At 49.9% G+C, this 20,963-nt stretch overlaps 1 protein-coding gene across 1 annotated transcript in view; it reads left to right on the top strand.

Annotated features, from left to right (window-relative positions):
• LOC308163776 (rho-associated protein kinase 2-like) overlaps positions 1–20,963 on the top strand; it is a gene marked incomplete at both ends in the record, with an annotated part of 124,949 nt that overhangs the window by 90,716 nt on the left and 13,270 nt on the right. Inside the window, 2 exons of the mRNA XM_080537964.1 lie at positions 14,875–15,093; positions 19,290–19,509. Coding sequence (XP_080394090.1) covers positions 14,875–15,093; positions 19,290–19,509 — 439 coding nt within the window. The remainder of the gene's footprint in view (positions 1–14,874; positions 15,094–19,289; positions 19,510–20,963) is intronic.

Raw genomic sequence — 20,963 nt, 5'->3', positions numbered from 1 at the left:
GGGGACAGAGGAAGTGGAGGGGAGACAGACAAGAGGAAGTGTGAATGTGACAGGAGGAGGGGGGGGGAGACAGACAAGAGGAAGTGTGAATGTGACAGGAGGAGGAGGGGGGAGACAGACAAGAGGAAGTGTGAATGTGACAGGAGGAGGGGGGGGGAGACAGACAAGAGGAAGTGTGAATGTGACAGGAGGAGGGGGGGAGACAGACAAGAGGAAGTGTGAATGTGACAGGAGGAGGGGGGGGAGACAGACAAGAGGAAGTGTGAATGTGACAGGAGGAGGGGGGGGGAGACAGACAAGAGGAAGTGTGAATGTGGAGGAGGGGGGGAGGACAGACAAGAGGGAAGTGTGAATGTGACAGGAGGAGGGGGGGGGAGGACAGACAAGAGGAAGTGTGAATGTGACAGGAGGAGGGGGGGAGACAGACAAGAGGAAGTGTGAAATGTGACAGGAGGAGGAGGGGAGACAGACAAGAGGAAGTGTGAATGTTGACAGGAGGAGGGGGGGGGAGACAGACAAGAGGAAGTGTGAATGTGACAGGAGGAGGAGGTGGGGGAGACAGACAAGAGGAAGTGTGAATGTGCACAGGAGGAGGAGGGGGAGACAGACAAGAGGAAGTGTGAATGTGACAGGAGGAGGGGGGGGGAGACAGACAAGAGGAAGTGTGAATGTGACAGGAGGAGGGGGGGGGAGACAGACAAGAGGAAGTGTGAATGTGACAGGAGGAGGAGGGGGAGACAGACAAGAGGAAGTGTGAATGTGACAGGAGGAGGGAGGGGAGACAGACAAGAGGAAGTGTGAATGTGACAGGAGGAGGGGGGGGAGACAGACAAGAGGAAGTGTGAATGTGACAGGAGGAGGAGGGGGGAGACAGACAAGAGGAAGTGTGAATGTGACAGGAGGAGGAGGGGGAGACAGACAAGAGGAAGTGTGAATGTGACAGGAGGAGGGGGGGGAGACAGACAAGAGGAAGTGTGAATGTGACAGGAGGAGGGGGGGGGAGACAGACAAGAGGAAGTGTGAATGTGACAGGAGGAGGAGGGGGGAGACAGACAAGAGGAAGTGTGAATGTGACAGGAGGAGGGGGGGGAGACAGACAAGAGGAAGTGTGAATGTGACAGGAGGAGGAGGGGGAGACAGACAAGAGGAAGTGTGAATGTGACAGGAGGAGGGAGGGGGGAGACAGACAAGAGGAAGTGTGAATGTGACAGGAGGAGGGGGGGAGACAGACAAGAGGAAGTGTGAATGTGACAGGAGGAGGGAGGGGGAGACAGACAAGAGGAAGTGTGAATGTGACAGGAGGAGGGGGGGGAGACAGACAAGAGGAAGTGTGAATGTGACAGGAGGAGGAGGGGGGAGACAGACAAGAGGAAGTGTGAATGTGACAGGAGGAGGAGGGGGGAGACAGACAAGAGGAAGTGTGAATGTGACAGGAGGAGGGGGGGGAGACAGACAAGAGGAAGTGTGAATGTGACAGGAGGAGGAGGGGGGAGACAGACAAGAGGAAGTGTGAATGTGACAGGAGGAGGGGGGGGAGACAGACAAGAGGAAGTGTGAATGTGACAGGAGGAGGAGGGGGGAGACAGACAAGAGGAAGTGTGAATGTGACAGGAGGAGGGGGGGGAGACAGACAAGAGGAAGTGTGAATGTGACAGGAGGAGGGGGGGGAGACAGACAAGAGGAAGTGTGAATGTGACAGGAGGAGGAGGGGGAGACAGACAAGAGGAAGTGTGAATGTGACAGGAGGAGGGGGGGGAGACAGACAAGAGGAAGTGTGAATGTGACAGGAGGAGGGGGGGGAGACAGACAAGAGGAAGTGTGAATGTGACAGGAGGAGGGGGGGAGACAGACAAGAGGAAGTGTGAATGTGACAGGAGGAGGGGGGGGAGACAGACAAGAGGAAGTGTGAATGTGACAGGAGGAGGGGGGGGAGACAGACAAGAGGAAGTGTGAATGTGACAGGAGGAGGGGGGGGAGACAGACAAGAGGAAGTGTGAATGTGACAGGAGGAGGAGGGGGGAGACAGACAAGAGGAAGTGTGAATGTGACAGGAGGAGGGGGGGGAGACAGACAAGAGGAAGTGTGAATGTGACAGGAGGAGGAGGGGGGAGACAGACAAGAGGAAGTGTGAATGTGACAGGAGGAGGGGGGGGAGACAGACAAGAGGAAGTGTGAATGTGACAGGAGGAGGGGGGGGAGACAGACAAGAGGAAGTGTGAATGTGACAGGAGGAGGGGGGGGAGACAGACAAGAGGAAGTGTGAATGTGACAGGAGGAGGGGGGGAGACAGACAAGAGGAAGTGTGAATGTGACAGGAGGAGGGGGGGAGACAGACAAGAGGAAGTGTGAATGTGACAGGAGGAGGGGGGGGAGACAGACAAGAGGAAGTGTGAATGTGACAGGAGGAGGGGGGGGAGACAGACAAGAGGAAGTGTGAATGTGACAGGAGGAGGGGGGGGGAGACAGACAAGAGGAAGTGTGAATGTGACAGGAGGAGGGGGGGGAGACAGACAAGAGGAAGTGTGAATGTGACAGGAGGAGGGGGGGAGACAGACAAGAGGAAGTGTGAATGTGACAGGAGGAGGGGGGGAGACAGACAAGAGGAAGTGTGAATGTGACAGGAGGAGGGGGGGAGACAGACAAGAGGAAGTGTGAATGTGACAGGAGGAGGGGGGGGAGACAGACAAGAGGAAGTGTGAATGTGACAGGAGGAGGGGGGGAGACAGACAAGAGGAAGTGTGAATGTGACAGGAGGAGGAGGGGGGGAGACAGACAAGAGGAAGTGTGAATGTGACAGGAGGAGGGGGGGGAGACAGACAAGAGGAAGTGTGAATGTGACAGGAGGAGGAGGGGGAGACAGACAAGAGGAAGTGTGAATGTGACAGGAGGAGGAGGGGGGAGACAGACAAGAGGAAGTGTGAATGTGACAGGAGGAGGGGGGGGAGACAGACAAGAGGAAGTGTGAATGTGACAGGAGGAGGGGGGGGAGACAGACAAGAGGAAGTGTGAATGTGACAGGAGGAGGGGGGGGAGACAGACAAGAGGAAGTGTGAATGTGACAGGAGGAGGAGGGGGGAGACAGACAAGAGGAAGTGTGAATGTGACAGGAGGAGGGGGGGGAGACAGACAAGAGGAAGTGTGAATGTGACAGGAGGAGGAGGGGGAGACAGACAAGAGGAAGTGTGAATGTGACAGGAGGAGGGAGGGGAGACAGACAAGAGGAAGTGTGAATGTGACAGGAGGAGGGGGGGAGACAGACAAGAGGAAGTGTGAATGTGACAGGAGGAGGGGGGGGAGACAGACAAGAGGAAGTGTGAATGTGACAGGAGGAGGGGGGGGAGACAGACAAGAGGAAGTGTGAATGTGACAGGAGGAGGGGGGGGAGACAGACAAGAGGAAGTGTGAATGTGACAGGAGGAGGAGGGGAGACAGACAAGAGGAAGTGTGAATGTGACAGGAGGAGGAGGGGGAGACAGACAAGAGGAAGTGTGAATGTGACAGGAGGAGGAGGGGGAGACAGACAAGAGGAAGTGTGAATGTGACAGGAGGAGGGGGGGGAGACAGACAAGAGGAAGTGTGAATGTGACAGGAGGAGGGGGGGGAGACAGACAAGAGGAAGTGTGAATGTGACAGGAGGAGGGGGGGAGACAGACAAGAGGAAGTGTGAATGTGACAGGAGGAGGGGGGGGAGACAGACAAGAGGAAGTGTGAATGTGACAGGAGGAGGGGGGGGAGACAGACAAGAGGAAGTGTGAATGTGACAGGAGGAGGGGGGGAGACAGACAAGAGGAAGTGTGAATGTGACAGGAGGAGGAGGGGGGGAGACAGACAAGAGGAAGTGTGAATGTGACAGGAGGAGGGGGGGGAGACAGACAAGAGGAAGTGTGAATGTGACAGGAGGAGGGGGGGGAGACAGACAAGAGGAAGTGTGAATGTGACAGGAGGAGGGGGGGGAGACAGACAAGAGGAAGTGTGAATGTGACAGGAGGAGGGGGGGGAGACAGACAAGAGGAAGTGTGAATGTGACAGGAGGAGGAGGGGGAGACAGACAAGAGGAAGTGTGAATGTGACAGGAGGAGGGGGGGAGACAGACAAGAGGAAGTGTGAATGTGACAGGAGGAGGAGGGGGGGAGACAGACAAGAGGAAGTGTGAATGTGACAGGAGGAGGAGGGGGGAGACAGACAAGAGGAAGTGTGAATGTGACAGGAGGAGGGGGGGGAGACAGACAAGAGGAAGTGTGAATGTGACAGGAGGAGGGGGGGGAGACAGACAAGAGGAAGTGTGAATGTGACAGGAGGAGGGGGGGGAGACAGACAAGAGGAAGTGTGAATGTGACAGGAGGAGGAGGGGGGGAGACAGACAAGAGGAAGTGTGAATGTGACAGGAGGAGGAGGGGGGAGACAGACAAGAGGAAGTGTGAATGTGACAGGAGGAGGGGGGGAGACAGACAAGAGGAAGTGTGAATGTGACAGGAGGAGGGGGGGGGAGACAGACAAGAGGAAGTGTGAATGTGACAGGAGGAGGGGGGGAGACAGACAAGAGGAAGTGTGAATGTGACAGGAGGAGGAGGGGGGAGACAGACAAGAGGAAGTGTGAATGTGACAGGAGGAGGGGGGGAGACAGACAAGAGGAAGTGTGAATGTGACAGGAGGAGGGGGGGAGACAGACAAGAGGAAGTGTGAATGTGACAGGAGGAGGAGGGGGAGACAGACAAGAGGAAGTGTGAATGTGACAGGAGGAGGGGGGGAGACAGACAAGAGGAAGTGTGAATGTGACAGGAGGAGGAGGGGAGACAGACAAGAGGAAGTGTGAATGTGACAGGAGGAGGAGGGGGGAGACAGACAAGAGGAAGTGTGAATGTGACAGGAGGAGGGGGGGAGACAGACAAGAGGAAGTGTGAATGTGACAGGAGGAGGAGGGGGGGAGACAGACAAGAGGAAGTGTGAATGTGACAGGAGGAGGAGGGGGGAGACAGACAAGAGGAAGTGTGAATGTGACAGGAGGAGGGGGGGGAGACAGACAAGAGGAAGTGTGAATGTGACAGGAGGAGGGGGGGGAGACAGACAAGAGGAAGTGTGAATGTGACAGGAGGAGGGGGGGGAGACAGACAAGAGGAAGTGTGAATGTGACAGGAGGAGGGGGGGAGACAGACAAGAGGAAGTGTGAATGTGACAGGAGGAGGAGGGGGGAGACAGACAAGAGGAAGTGTGAATGTGACAGGAGGAGGGGGGGGAGACAGACAAGAGGAAGTGTGAATGTGACAGGAGGAGGAGGGGGGGAGACAGACAAGAGGAAGTGTGAATGTGACAGGAGGAGGGGGGGGAGACAGACAAGAGGAAGAGGAGGAGGGGGGGAGACAGACAAGAGGAAGTGTGAATGTGACAGAGAGGAGGGGAGAAGAGAGGAGGAGGAGGGAGACAGACAAGAGGAAGTGTGAATGTGACAGGAGGAGGGGGGGGGAGACAGGACAAGAGGAAGTGTGAATGTGACAGGAGGAGGAGGGGGGGGAGACAGACAAGAGGAAGTGTGAATGTGACAGGAGGAGGGGGGGGAGACAGACAAGAGGAAGTGTGAATGTGACAGGAGGAGGAGGGGAGACAGACAAGAGGAAGTGTGAATGTGACAGGAGGAGGGGGGGGAGACAGACAAGAGGAAGTGTGAATGTGACAGGAGGAGGAGGGGGGGAGACAGACAAGAGGAAGTGTGAATGTGACAGGAGGAGGAGGGGGGAGACAGACAAGAGGAAGTGTGAATGTGACAGGAGGAGGAGGGGGGAGACAGACAAGAGGAAGTGTGAATGTGACAGGAGGAGGAGGGGGAGACAGACAAGAGGAAGTGTGAATGTGACAGGAGGAGGGGGGGAGACAGACAAGAGGAAGTGTGAATGTGACAGGAGGAGGGGGGGGAGACAGACAAGAGGAAGTGTGAATGTGACAGGAGGAGGGGGGGGAGACAGACAAGAGGAAGTGTGAATGTGACAGGAGGAGGGGGGGAGACAGACAAGAGGAAGTGTGAATGTGACAGGAGGAGGAGGGGGGGAGACAGACAAGAGGAAGTGTGAATGTGACAGGAGGAGGAGGGGGAGACAGACAAGAGGAAGTGTGAATGTGACAGGAGGAGGGGGGGAGACAGACAAGAGGAAGTGTGAATGTGACAGGAGGAGGAGGGGGGGAGACAGACAAGAGGAAGTGTGAATGTGACAGGAGGAGGAGGGGGAGACAGACAAGAGGAAGTGTGAATGTGACAGGAGGAGGAGGGGGAGAGACAGACAAGAGGAAGTGTGAATGTGACAGGAGGAGGGGGGGAGACAGACAAGAGGAAGTGTGAATGTGACAGGAGGAGGGGGGGGAGACAGACAAGAGGAAGTGTGAATGTGACAGGAGGAGGGGGGGGAGACAGACAAGAGGAAGTGTGAATGTGACAGGAGGAGGGGGGGAGACAGACAAGAGGAAGTGTGAATGTGACAGGAGGAGGGGGGGGAGACAGACAAGAGGAAGTGTGAATGTGACAGGAGGAGGAGGGGAGACAGACAAGAGGAAGTGTGAATGTGACAGGAGGAGGGGGGAGACAGACAAGAGGAAGTGTGAATGTGACAGGAGGAGGGGGGGGAGACAGACAAGAGGAAGTGTGAATGTGACAGGAGGAGGAGGGGGGGAGACAGACAAGAGGAAGTGTGAATGTGACAGGAGGAGGAGGGGGGAGACAGACAAGAGGAAGTGTGAATGTGACAGGAGGAGGGGGGGAGACAGACAAGAGGAAGTGTGAATGTGACAGGAGGAGGGGGGGAGACAGACAAGAGGAAGTGTGAATGTGACAGGAGGAGGGGGGAGACAGACAAGAGGAAGTGTGAATGTGACAGGAGGAGGAGGGAGACAGACAAGAGGAAGTGTGAATGTGACAGGAGGAGGGGGGGAGACAGACAAGAGGAAGTGTGAATGTGACAGGAGGAGGGGGGGGAGACAGACAAGAGGAAGTGTGAATGTGACAGGAGGAGGGGGGGGAGACAGACAAGAGGAAGTGTGAATGTGACAGGAGGAGGGGGGGTGACAGACAAGAGGAAGTGTGAATGTGACAGGAGGAGGGGGGAGACAGACAAGAGGAAGTGTGAATGTGACAGGAGGAGGGGGGGAGACAGACAAGAGGAAGTGTGAATGTGACAGGAGGAGGAGGGGGAGACAGACAAGAGGAAGTGTGAATGTGACAGGAGGAGGGGGGGAGACAGACAAGAGGAAGTGTGAATGTGACAGGAGGAGGGGGGGAGACAGACAAGAGGAAGTGTGAATGTGACAGGAGGAGGGGGGGGAGACAGACAAGAGGAAGTGTGAATGTGACAGGAGGAGGAGGGGGAGACAGACAAGAGGAAGTGTGAATGTGACAGGAGGAGGAGGGAGACAGACAAGAGGAAGTGTGAATGTGACAGGAGGAGGAGGGGGAGACAGACAAGAGGAAGTGTGAATGTGACAGGAGGAGGAGGAGGGGAGACAGACAAGAGGAAGTGTGAATGTGACAGGAGGAGGGGGGGGGAGACAGACAAGAGGAAGTGTGAATGTGACAGGAGGAGGGGGGGAGACAGACAAGAGGAAGTGTGAATGTGACAGGAGGAGGAGGGGAGACAGACAAGAGGAAGTGTGAATGTGACAGGAGGAGGGGGGGGGAGACAGACAAGAGGAAGTGTGAATGTGACAGGAGGAGGGGGGGAGACAGACAAGAGGAAGTGTGAATGTGACAGGAGGAGGAGGGAGACAGACAAGAGGAAGTGTGAATGTGACAGGAGGAGGGGGGGGAGACAGACAAGAGGAAGTGTGAATGTGACAGGAGGAGGGGGGGTGACAGACAAGAGGAAGTGTGAATGTGACAGGAGGAGGGGGAGACAGACAAGAGGAAGTGTGAATGTGACAGGAGGAGGGGGGGGAGACAGACAAGAGGAAGTGTGAATGTGACAGGAGGAGGAGGGGGGAGACAGACAAGAGGAAGTGTGAATGTGACAGGAGGAGGGGGGAGACAGACAAGAGGAAGTGTGAATGTGACAGGAGGAGGGGGGGGAGACAGACAAGAGGAAGTGTGAATGTGACAGGAGGAGGGGGGAGACAGACAAGAGGAAGTGTGAATGTGACAGGAGGAGGGGGGAGACAGACAAGAGGAAGTGTGAATGTGACAGGAGGAGGGGGGGAGACAGACAAGAGGAAGTGTGAATGTGACAGGAGGAGGAGGGGGAGACAGACAAGAGGAAGTGTGAATGTGACAGGAGGAGGGGGGGGAGACAGACAAGAGGAAGTGTGAATGTGACAGGAGGAGGAGGGGGGAGACAGACAAGAGGAAGTGTGAATGTGACAGGAGGGAGGGGGGGAGACAGACAAGAGGAAGTGTGAATGTGACAGGAGGAGGGGGGGGGAGACAGACAAGAGGAAGTGTGAATGTGACAGGAGGAGGGGGGGAGACAGACAAGAGGAAGTGTGAATGTGACAGGAGGAGGAGGGGGGAGACAGACAAGAGGAAGTGTGAATGTGACAGGAGGAGGGGGGGGAGACAGACAAGAGGAAGTGTGAATGTGACAGGAGGAGGGGGGGGGAGACAGACAAGAGGAAGTGTGAATGTGACAGGAGGAGGGGGGAGACAGACAAGAGGAAGTGTGAATGTGACAGGAGGAGGGGGGGGGAGACAGACAAGAGGAAGTGTGAATGTGACAGGAGGAGGAGGGGGAGACAGACAAGAGGAAGTGTGAATGTGACAGGAGGAGGGGGGGAGACAGACAAGAGGAAGTGTGAATGTGACAGGAGGAGGAGGGGAGACAGACAAGAGGAAGTGTGAATGTGACAGGAGGAGGAGGGGGGAGACAGACAAGAGGAAGTGTGAATGTGACAGGAGGAGGGGGGGGAGACAGACAAGAGGAAGTGTGAATGTGACAGGAGGAGGAGGGGGGAGACAGACAAGAGGAAGTGTGAATGTGACAGGAGGGAGGGGGGGAGACAGACAAGAGGAAGTGTGAATGTGACAGGAGGAGGGGGGGGGAGACAGACAAGAGGAAGTGTGAATGTGACAGGAGGAGGAGGGGGAGACAGACAAGAGGAAGTGTGAATGTGACAGGAGGAGGAGGGGGGAGACAGACAAGAGGAAGTGTGAATGTGACAGGAGGAGGGGGGGAGACAGACAAGAGGAAGTGTGAATGTGACAGGAGGAGGGGGGGGGAGACAGACAAGAGGAAGTGTGAATGTGACAGGAGGAGGGGGGGGAGACAGACAAGAGGAAGTGTGAATGTGACAGGAGGAGGAGGGAGACAGACAAGAGGAAGTGTGAATGTGACAGGAGGAGGAGGGGGAGACAGACAAGAGGAAGTGTGAATGTGACAGGAGGAGGGGGGGGAGACAGACAAGAGGAAGTGTGAATGTGACAGGAGGAGGAGGGGGGAGACAGACAAGAGGAAGTGTGAATGTGACAGGAGGGAGGGGGGGAGACAGACAAGAGGAAGTGTGAATGTGACAGGAGGAGGAGGGGGGGAGACAGACAAGAGGAAGTGTGAATGTGACAGGAGGAGGGGGGGAGACAGACAAGAGGAAGTGTGAATGTGACAGGAGGAGGGGGGGGGAGACAGACAAGAGGAAGTGTGAATGTGACAGGAGGAGGGGGGGAGACAGACAAGAGGAAGTGTGAATGTGACAGGAGGAGGGGGGGGGAGACAGACAAGAGGAAGTGTGAATGTGACAGGAGGAGGGGGGAGACAGACAAGAGGAAGTGTGAATGTGACAGGAGGAGGGGGGGGAGACAGACAAGAGGAAGTGTGAATGTGACAGGAGGAGGAGGGGGAGACAGACAAGAGGAAGTGTGAATGTGACAGGAGGAGGGGGGGAGACAGACAAGAGGAAGTGTGAATGTGACAGGAGGAGGAGGGGGGGAGACAGACAAGAGGAAGTGTGAATGTGACAGGAGGAGGGGGGGAGACAGACAAGAGGAAGTGTGAATGTGACAGGAGGAGGGGGGGGGAGACAGACAAGAGGAAGTGTGAATGTGACAGGAGGAGGGGGGGGAGACAGACAAGAGGAAGTGTGAATGTGACAGGAGGAGGGGGAGACAGACAAGAGGAAGTGTGAATGTGACAGGAGGAGGGGGGAGACAGACAAGAGGAAGTGTGAATGTGACAGGAGGAGGGGGGAGACAGACAAGAGGAAGTGTGAATGTGACAGGAGGAGGGGGGAGACAGACAAGAGGAAGTGTGAATGTGACAGGAGGAGGGGGGAGACAGACAAGAGGAAGTGTGAATGTGACAGGAGGAGGGGGGGAGACAGACAAGAGGAAGTGTGAATGTGACAGGAGGAGGGGGGGGAGACAGACAAGAGGAAGTGTGAATGTGACAGGAGGAGGGGGGGAGACAGACAAGAGGAAGTGTGAATGTGACAGGAGGAGGGGGGGAGACAGACAAGAGGAAGTGTGAATGTGACAGGAGGAGGGGGGGAGAGACAGACAAGAGGAAGTGTGAATGTAATGATCGGACTTTTCTTTCGAAAAATGTGAATATATTTCAGCGTTGTTGAAAATCAACGACACATCGCTAGTCAACTAACGCAGCTTGTTTTGTGAGCCTGCTAACGATGTAAAGTAGTGTTATAGTTAACTAGGTAGCGATGGGGGGATTACTCACCCAATCCGTTGCATTGTAGTGTTTTGGCTTGACTAGCGAGTTTGTGTTGTGATTCTCAACTACGTAGTTCCGTGTTTCAAAAGAAAAGTCTGAACATTTTGATTGGTTGCCGACATGTGGAACAAATGATCAGACTGTGTCACAAATGTCAGGGAATCCATACAAGTCAGGGTTATGACGGCCCTAACCCAGCAAACCCCCCGGAGATCTGTGAGAAGATGTTCCTTCTGGAGAGGGTTCCCCCCTCACAACAACAGGTGGTGGTTTAGAAAGATCGCATCACAATGACACCCAGGGTACTGGGTGTCCCATGTACACTTGGAAGGAACCCACTAAATTAGGCCATGTTGACTTTTATTGTGATTAATTAGTATAATACCGGTATATATATTATTATAACTGATTAATTATTTTATCCATTTCATTTTCTGAAATGAAAATGCTGATTTAAACATCAGCCGTGTTTACCTGAAACCTATAAAGCTGTTTCAGGTCCGCTGCCACAGGCCTGGCGGGAGTTTCACATTTGCGGAAGCTATTTATTTTTTTCACTGTAGTCTGGGTGTCCTCCCCCACAAAAGAGTTAACATTTTAAAGCCCCTACACACATTCCATACAATTCTACACATGATGATAAATGGATGGGATGGAACGATGCATCGCCAGACAGTTTAATATCGCTACCAATTTGAGACGTTTCAAATCGGTGAAATTAAAAAAACAATCGCAACACTCTTTTTAACCCTTAAAAATCTGTTAAAAGCACACATTCTCATTACCGTAATTCCTAAACTATGTGCTATGGAAGAAATTCCGCCTTCTACCCATATAGGGTTTATTACTCAGAGTAGAAGCTCAAGGAGAGCTGCGGCGATTTGAAGAGAGAAGCGGCATTACGAGTGAGCATGTTCTAGTGGTGTTTTACAAGTGGTGCTTTTATACTTTTGGGAGTTTGTGTCCGTATGTGAAATGTCATGTGTAAAATGTCACAAAGATCATCTAGGGTTACCAAACCACCCAAAAGGCAAAACCCAGAGAGCCAGTATGGGGCGAGCACAGTGCGCTCTGCAGAAGGAGCGCTCTCTGGCCTGTGTCTGCAGCTAGTGAGAAACGTTATACCCAGTGGTGTGCCGTCAGGGCCAGCAAGGCCTTCTCTGCTGGCCTAAACATCATCAGAATATACATTTTATTTTAATATATATTTTCCACAAATATGTATTAATGATTCCCCATAGTCTATTCTCTTCATTTCATAGCTTTCCTCTTGGTTGCGCTGCTTCCAGTCTCCGATTGAGATTTGGAGGGCTGGCCTTTATGTTAGAGCTTTTATCCAATCAAAATGTGTTGCTAGGGGGCTCAAAAATCTGCCCGCCTTCACTTTAAACGGTGCTGCGGATTCGACCTGTAACTTAACATTGGAACGAGAAAACCTGTGGCGTACCTAGTAAACCTACGTAGATGCGAGCAAAAGCAACAACGGCGCCTGCTGTAAGGCTCAATGATGTCAGCACCCAGCACGTCTTTTGATTGGATACGCACTATTGCTACGCACTATTGATACGCACTATTGATATTCACTATTGAGATGCGGAACTATGCCGGTAGATGTGAAACTTTTGAAAGTGCGCAGGGAAACGGAGCCTTACAACGAAAGCTTTCGTTGACTGATCGATAATACTGATCGATTGTGTCCTGTTTTTGGGTAAACAATAACTTTCATTTAGGGGACACAATGAAAGCGCCAAGTCCACAAACAGAGGAAACTACGTTGAGCTTCTTTCTTTTCTGGCTGAAAACAACCCAGATTTACATTACCACCTGTCCACAAACAAAGTGTTTACTGGGACGTCAGGCAAAATACAAAACGACCTGATTTTTGCTATTGCTGAAGTGATGGAAGAAGAGATCAAAATGGAGATTAAAAAGGCACCCTTTGTCGCTATTATGGTGGACGAGACGACAGACGTGGGTAATGTAGCGATCTTAAAGATGTTAGTTTAACACTCTTCATTGTAAATGCGGATTTATTGATTAAAAATGCTTCGGAAATATTAATATAACTCTGTTGTACTTGTCTGACTATGTTAAGGTGATGCAACGCCCGGTTATACTGTGTTTCTGTCTAGTTTCTAGAGCCATGGCGTCATAACGATGGTATTAAGAGGTAGAATAATTCAGGTAGGAATGTGTCGGACATCACTGAAGGCCTAGGTGTGAAATGCACCGCCCGCCACTGGTTATACCCTACCTCAGGAATAAAAAGGGATTCTTTAAGAAAATACAGTATTTTGTAGTTTTTGTCTGAGAAATACATTTATTAAAATCTTTTTCAGTCATCATTTGTCTGCAATCTAATTTTGTAAAAGAAATCGTAGCGGGAATTGTATCGAATCGTGAGTTGAGTGTATCGTTACATCGCTACTTGACAGTGTAAATGGCTTCTGTTGATGCGTAACTTGAGATCTGAAAATGTCTGAGAAACATATTTCTGAGTGAATTGTATTTTCTTGTCTTTTTACAGTATGTGGTAGTGAGCAGCAAGAAGATTCTTTTTTATAACAGTGAGCAAGACAAAGAGCTGTCCAACCCCTACATGGTGCTGGATATCGAGTGAGTAACGTGTTCTGTGTGGAAGCCCATTAAAAGGGTCTTCAAAGGACCTTGTAAAGATGTATTTTGATAAGTTAACTTGAAGAGCATTACAGCAACAACCTGCAAAGTAGAGAAACAGCCACTCAATTTCAGTTTTGTTTATCTGAATGGAGATTCGGCCAATTCGCTAATTCTCTAGTTCACAAGCACACACACACACACACACACACACACACACACACACACACACACACACACACTCACACTCACACTCACACTCACACTCACACTCACACTCACACTCACACTCACACACACACACACACAGCTGGGACAAACTCGTTCTGATTTACATCCATGTTGAACACTTTTGTGCATAATATTTGTTTGGAATGTGGTTTGCATGATGTAGCATAAGAAGCGACAGATTTGTTTGGGGACTTAACTGAAGCATTTACATAAAGGAGAACCAATTGAAAGAAGAAGAACCAATTGTGTGTACAGTTTAACTTTTTTAACTTAAGCAAATGGCTGGTGTACAGTGCGGGAAATAAGTATTCAACACATCAACAATTCATTAGAATCAAGTTATTCATTAGAATGTTTGTAATTTAGACCAGTCATTGGTTATTAACTCGGCTTAAGAAATTGCTACATTCCAATCCATAAAAAAAGCTATGTTCAACCCTAACCCACATTTTTAAACACATTTTATTTAAACGTTTTTATCTTCTTGCAGCAAACTGTTCCATGTGCGGCCTGTCACCCAGACAGACGTGTACCGCGCTGACGCCAAAGAGATCCCCAGGATATTCCAGGTCATTCCTGTCACCCTCACCCTCAGTCTGTCTCTCTGCATCTTATTTGTTATTTTTCATTGATAATGCATTATAGCTCATTTGATTAGTGCTAGAATGACAATAGCCTATATATATATAACGTATAGATTTGGTTTTGCTCCTAGGAGAATAACTGCAAAACAAACTCTGCTGTTTACAGACTCTGTTTTACACCCAGTTCTATTTACTTTCACCACAACGTGATCTGTGTGGGAGGATTTGTGTGATCAGATGGCTGATTTTTAGTTTTATAGGGGAAATCAGCCGATAATCGATCTGGTCCTGGATAGCAGATTAAAAGTTTTGAACAACTGGTCCCAGGTCCAAAATGTATACTTAGGATCCAGTTCATGTCTGGAACAACAGTCAGGGGTCTCGGTTATGTGTCATAATAAATACATTGCCCATATGTACCCGTCCACTGCTCTGTGTCAGGGGAGCAACACAGTAACTGCTCACGTTCATCAGGCCAGCAGACCTGTGAAGAACCACATGTTGCATGAGAGCAGCGCGTTTACCTAGTCGCCCCAGTAGTATTACTGTTCACATGAACCAGGCAAGCATCAGTTATTGTAGCCCGTCTATGGTTGGTGCTACATGCTACATCTCAGCCCACACAGCCACAGAACAGTGATGGTGACCCTCTCCCTCTGCAGATCCTCTAACCCTAACCCTCTAACCCTAACCCTCTAACCTTAACCCTCTAACCCTAACCCTCTCCCTCTCCAGATCCTCTAACCCTAACCCTCTCCCTCTCCAGATCCTCTACGCCAACGAAGGCGAGAGCAAAAAAGAGCCCGAGTTCCCAGTGGAGCCGCTGACCATCGGCGAGAAGTCGGGCTACATCTGCCACAAGGGTCACGAGTTCATTCCCACGCTCTACCACTTCCCCACCAACTGCGAGGCCTGCACCAAGCCCCTCTGGAACATGTTCAAGCCCCCGCCTGCCCTGGAGTGCCGGCGCTGCCATATCAAGTGTCATAAAGACCACATGGACAAGAAGGAGGAGATCATCGCGCCCTGCAGAGGTAAGTGGGGGGTGGTGGGGTTAGTTGGTGGGCAGAACTTTGGTTAGGCCAATGTCAATTACCTGAGCTGCACTTTTAAACAGAGAGCAGGGCAGGGGGGGGGGGGGGGGGGGGGGGAGGGAGGGGCATCACGAGCAGCTCAGATAAACATTTGGGGGGCGTGGAAACTTGCTGACAACTTCCCGTCCTCAGCGTTTACTTATTAATACCCCAGAATCTCAATCGAGAGATTGATGGGACCTACCCAGTCTCCAAATGATTATGTTCTGGGGAATAGTTTCTGCTGACCAAAGAAGACTTGTAGCCTGAATGTTGCTGGCAGATACCGCAGGCCGCCACTAGGCGAAGTCAAGAGCAGTGAAGGAAGTTTGGAAAGAGAGATCCTTCTGTCGGTAGAAATGACTAACCTGCGCCACTCCTCAAGGATGAAGGAGTATAAACGTTAGTCGACTGTAGCAGTTCGTCTCCTTTGGTTATAGTGAATGCGGTTATACTTAACAACCCTTACAGTGATCAAAAGCCATTGGACTGAATGCAAGGCTGTATACCTCACTGTTGGGGGCCAATTTGTATTTCTTGCATCTTTGACAAGAGAAAGTAAATATGACTGAGAACAGGTCCAGGCAATGTTTAAGTTTGACTCTGTCTGGCTCCTTTTGCACGTCGCTCTTCTGTCATCTGATCATAATGATCAGAATACATTCCATTCATAAACTTGAACAGGGGTGCAAACTTGTCACCTTTCTGCTAAATTAGCTGTTTTTATTTCAAAATATGTAATCCATGTTAATTGTGTAGATCTGCAAAAAAAGAAATTGAGGGGGGGGGGGGGGGTGTCTAAGGGCCAATCCCGATTCCCTTTTCTACCCCTATGGCTCGTTTTCGAGTGTGACTCGATTCGAAGCCAAGGCCTTCGAACAGAGCCACAAGCCATACCCCTTGAAATCTACCCCTATAAATTGGGACGGCCCTTCACGGCGGCTACGTCATCAGCAGTGGTTTAAATAGACGCGGTACGGGTGACGCGTTATGTTGCCAGCGAATTCTCACATCTAGCAATGCCTTCTTCAGCTGTGTTTATTTCTGTTGCGTGTGCTATAAGCATCTTTTTCGTTTGTTATCAACACACTGTAGTGTTTAGACGTTCCTTTTTTAGTCTCTTTCGTCAACGATGTCTTTTTTGTGGACATCGCAATAATGACAATGAATGACTCCAACCAAAACACAGAGTATTAACCAGATCTGTCAGCGCACGATGTTCCTCCAAAGATACCCGTGACTCAATCCTCAGCCACCACATACACACGAGTCCATCAGTAGTCATAAAGCGTTGTCCAAAAATCACGTTTCCAAGCGTCTTTCTCAGAACAATTCGTCGTCAAGAATCCAAAAATCAATCCATCATAGTCGTGGTCAAAAACTTAGAAAGAGAATCTCTTGGGGACGCGGCCACATTTGCCCGTGAAGGAGAGATGACAAATAGGCGGAAACATTTCTCAGTAGAGTCGAACGGTGATCGATCATCATCCTTTACGCGTATCCTTAACTGTAGTTACATTTCGCGTGTCATATGCCATTAGACATGGAAATATGTCAATGCGCGGCTGTCATGCACAAATCAGCTTGTAACGTTAGACACACAGCACATCGGCATAATAACGTTTTGTTGTTGTTGTGCTTGTTATAAAGAAAAGGTCTATAATGCATTTAAATGAATGATACAACCCATTAATAATATTACCTAATAACAACTGCTCGGATTAGATTGCGAGTTGTTTTGGTATAATAAGTGCCGCAATACAGATAGCGTCATATACCACCAAAGGGGTGGGGGGGGGGGGGGGATTTGCGCCTATCATGCACATATCAGCCTGTGGATAGATAACTTTAGATAGATAACTTTACATTAAATATGTCTACCATCATCCGCTGTCAAACACCACAATTTATTTTTAAATAAACATGATTGTACATCTCTGTAATCGCGCACCGATGTATTTATATGGGGAAGGCTGTGCTTGACGATTCCATTGGACTGACGCCGGGCAGAGGAACAGGGTGACTGTCACCCTGTGACAAACGCGCAGATATGAGTGCTCCGGTGTACTGCTTTGATAGTCTAATGGAAGTGATCAGGTAGGCTACCAGTCCTCTACTGCTAAACCCGAGCGCGCTGGACTGTGGAACTTTCTATGTTAAGCATAGGCACCTCGGCATAACAGCAATTTTTTTTGTTATGCTTGTTGTAAAGAAAAGGTCTATAATGCATTGAAATGACATTAGTACATCAGACATGGAAATATGTCAATGCGCGGCTGTCATGCACAAATCAGCTTGTAACGTTAGACACACAGCACATCGGCATAATAACGTTTTGTTGTTGTTGTGCTTGTTATAAAGAAAAGGTCTATAATGCATTTAAATGAATGATACAACCCATTAATAATATTACATAATAACAACTGCTCGGATTAGATTGCGGGTGCTACATGGAAATAGGTAAAAATGCGCATCATGTACAAGTCAGCCGAACGTTTGACAGATAACTTTACATATGTGTACCATCATCCGCTGTCAAACGCCACAGGTAATAATTGATTTATGATTGTACATCTCTGAAATGCTCGACTGTCATGCAGCGTTGCGTTACTGTAACGTTAGACACAGCACCGACATAAAAGTGATTTTTTTTTGGTTATGCTTGTTATAAATAAAAGGTCTATAATGCATTGTAATGACATTAAACTAACATAATAACATGGTTATCATACTTTTTCAAATCTTTATTAATAAGTAATTACAGAGAAAGTAAAATGACATTTCCGCATTGAATAGAGCGACATAACATTTCTGTAGATGATTCGCAATGCATCCTGGAATCAAGGGGTAGCGTACCCCTATGGCTTCAAAGCTAGTCTGGTCCTGGAATCGCTCGAAACGAAGTCATAGTTAGCCCTCGAAATGAAGCCATGGCTCGATGAAATATGAATTGGGATAGCCCTACCCCTAAACGTGAACGCGCAAATCAAGCCATAGGGGTGAAAACGAAGGGGTAGGGGTGAATTGGGATTGGCCCTAAGTGTCATCCAAGTCACATGATGCGCGAGCTAACTAATCTCCCTGTCTGCTAAACTCTGCTGCTGTTGAAATAACTTTTAGTTTCAGGGAGCTAGGTACAATTCCAGACAGCATAGAGAACACAGTCACGGTAAACTGTTTTCGAAGTAATTCGGTCAGGGCTGCCGCTACTTACACATGCATCATTGTTAGACCACTGTTAGTGCTCGCGATATCTATTTAACACCATTAGTGCTAGCGCTATTCCCCCCCTAAGGTTAGCCGCAAAAAGAAAATGTGTCACCTTTTTGGGCCATCACCAGTTTGCACCCCTGTTGAATGTCTACACCTGCCATTTGATGCGTTCCCTACCCGCCTCCTTTACCCACATTGTAATCAGATAAAATAAATTATTCAAGTATGCCTTGTTCTCACACAAGACTTGTATTAGTGACAACATCTCTGGTCACACTGCTTCAGTTCTATTAACACTAGAGCAGCCACGGTGGGGTCATGGTGACCCTGTGAGTAAAACATTTTTTATACCTTTGCACTCGATCACATTTCAGGACCGTCCTTTCATTTCCTAGATATGTGTGCTTACATTTTCGAAATCACATCAGGATAAGCTTAGTATAAAGCTATTTTCCAGTTTTTTTGTGTAGAAGGCAGGCTAATTTACAAGAAGTGCCCTCTAGTGGTCTTTGTGTGTAAGTAGCAGATTACCATTCTAAAGAGGGAGGCGGCTCTAATAGTAGGTAAAATCGGCACGGCTGTTCGAGTGTTAAGCTAACCTTGGAGTTTCACCTCATCCCATTTCCCCTCACATCATTCCTGTCATGGCGACCTGGAGGTGATCAGACACACTCAGGGCTTGCTACGTTTTAATGCCCACAGATGTCCACATAATTAGGAACAACAGCTTTTAGCTACTGTTAGCCATTGAACGTTTTGTTTGTTTAGAAAGATCTACACGTTGGCTGCTATTAGCAAACGCAGCATATGTATATTTTAACATTTTCAGTGTGGCCAAAGAGGACAGCGACATGCAAAAAACGACATGCATTCCTTTAAAATTCACCATTCCAACCACTTGAAATCTTACAGATTGTCCCTTTGGTCCTTCTCTCTCCCTGCAGTGAACTATGACGTGTCTACTGCCAAGAACCTGCTCCTGCTGGCCCTGACACAAGAAGTGCAGCAGAAGTGGGTCAGCCGGCTGGTCAAGAAGATCCCCAAGAAGCCGCCAGCCCCTGAGCACTTCTCACAGCGCTCCTCACCCCGTGCCTCCATGAAGCTCCAGCCCAGCCAGTCCCAGAGACGGCCCAGCAGACAGCTGCTGCCTCCCAACAAGACCAGGTCAGTTACAGAGACACGTGGAGGACAAGGGCCGGGGCTGAGGTACTCCAAATAACACTTTACCCACAATGCATTTCATAATAATAATAATAATAATAATAATAATAATAATAATAATATCTTGGATTTATATAGCACCTTTCAAGGAACACATTTACAGAAAGACAGTCAAAAACAGAACACAATGCCAAAAACTAAACTAGGGGCCAAAGGTGAACAGATGGGTTTTGAGGGCAGATTTGAAGGTGTCCAGGGTGGTGGGGGGGGGGCGGGGGGGGGGGCGTTGCGGATCACTGTGGGGAGAGAGTTCCAAAGGGTGGGTGCTGCCAGAAGGGTCTGTCCCCAAAGGTTCGTAGGTTGGTGCGGGGGGGTGGAGAGCAGACCCATGTCTGAGGACTGCAGGTACCAGGATGGGGTATATTGGCGGAGAAGGTCAGACAGATACTAGGTGGCGTGAGCATGGAGGGATTTGTAGGTGAGGAGGAGGATTTTGTAAAGGATGCGTGACTTGACCGGGACCAGTGGAGGTGGATGAGGGTGGGGTAATGTACTGCTCTACCCTGGCAGCTGAGTTCTGCACAAACTGGAGCCTGTCCAGGGCTTTGCTGGGTACCCCAAACAGGACTCTGTTGCAATAGTCCAGGCGGGAGGTGACGAAGGCGTGGACGAGGGTTTCGGCCACAGAGTTGGACGATCGGAGTCTAGCAATGTTTTTGAGGTGGAAGAAGGCAGATTTGGTGATGGATCTGATGTGTGACTGGAAGGAGAAGGTGCAGTCAAGGATGACACCTAGGTTGCGGACTTTGGGGGATGGGGAGATGGAGCAGCCGTCGACCTGGAGGAGAAAGTCACCAACCTTCCGGAGCAGCGCCTTGGGTGCCACAACCATGAGCTCTGTTTTCTTACTGTTGAGTTTGAGTAGGTTAGATGACATCCATGTTTTTATTTCAAGCAGGCAGTTGACAAGATTGAGGGGGGAGCTGAGAGGATGGTGTTGTGCTGAGATACATTTGCGTGTCATCGGCATTGCAGTGGAAGTTTAGGCCCTGGTGGCGGATGATCTGGCCGAGGGGAAGCATGTAGATAGTGAAGAGGAGGGGTCCAAGCACAGAGGCTTGAGGCATGCCTTGGTTGACTGGGGCTGGGGAGGAACTGGAGCCGTTGATGGTGACAAACTGTTTCCTGTAGGAAAGGTAGGACTGGAACCACATCTACTTAACATTTGAATTCATTTCGAGAGAAATGCTTCACTTCACATGAATTGAATTTGAATTGACCTCAACTCTGAAAGTCAGACCTCTTGGGACTGGTGAAAAAAGGTGTAATCTAAATTCAATGTAGTATTTGGTTATTCAGTATTCTGTGGATGGATATAGCATATCATGGTCTTTATTCCTCCACGCTCCATTCCAAATTAGATATTTGAACAATATCCCCATGCTACATGACAAGCT

Source organism: Nansenia antarctica (assembly GCF_963989245.1).
Source record: "Nansenia antarctica genome assembly, chromosome: 8".
NCBI classification, from domain to species: Eukaryota; Metazoa; Chordata; class Actinopteri; order Argentiniformes; family Microstomatidae; genus Nansenia; species Nansenia antarctica.
This window is presented reverse-complemented; position numbering and strand designations above follow the sequence as displayed.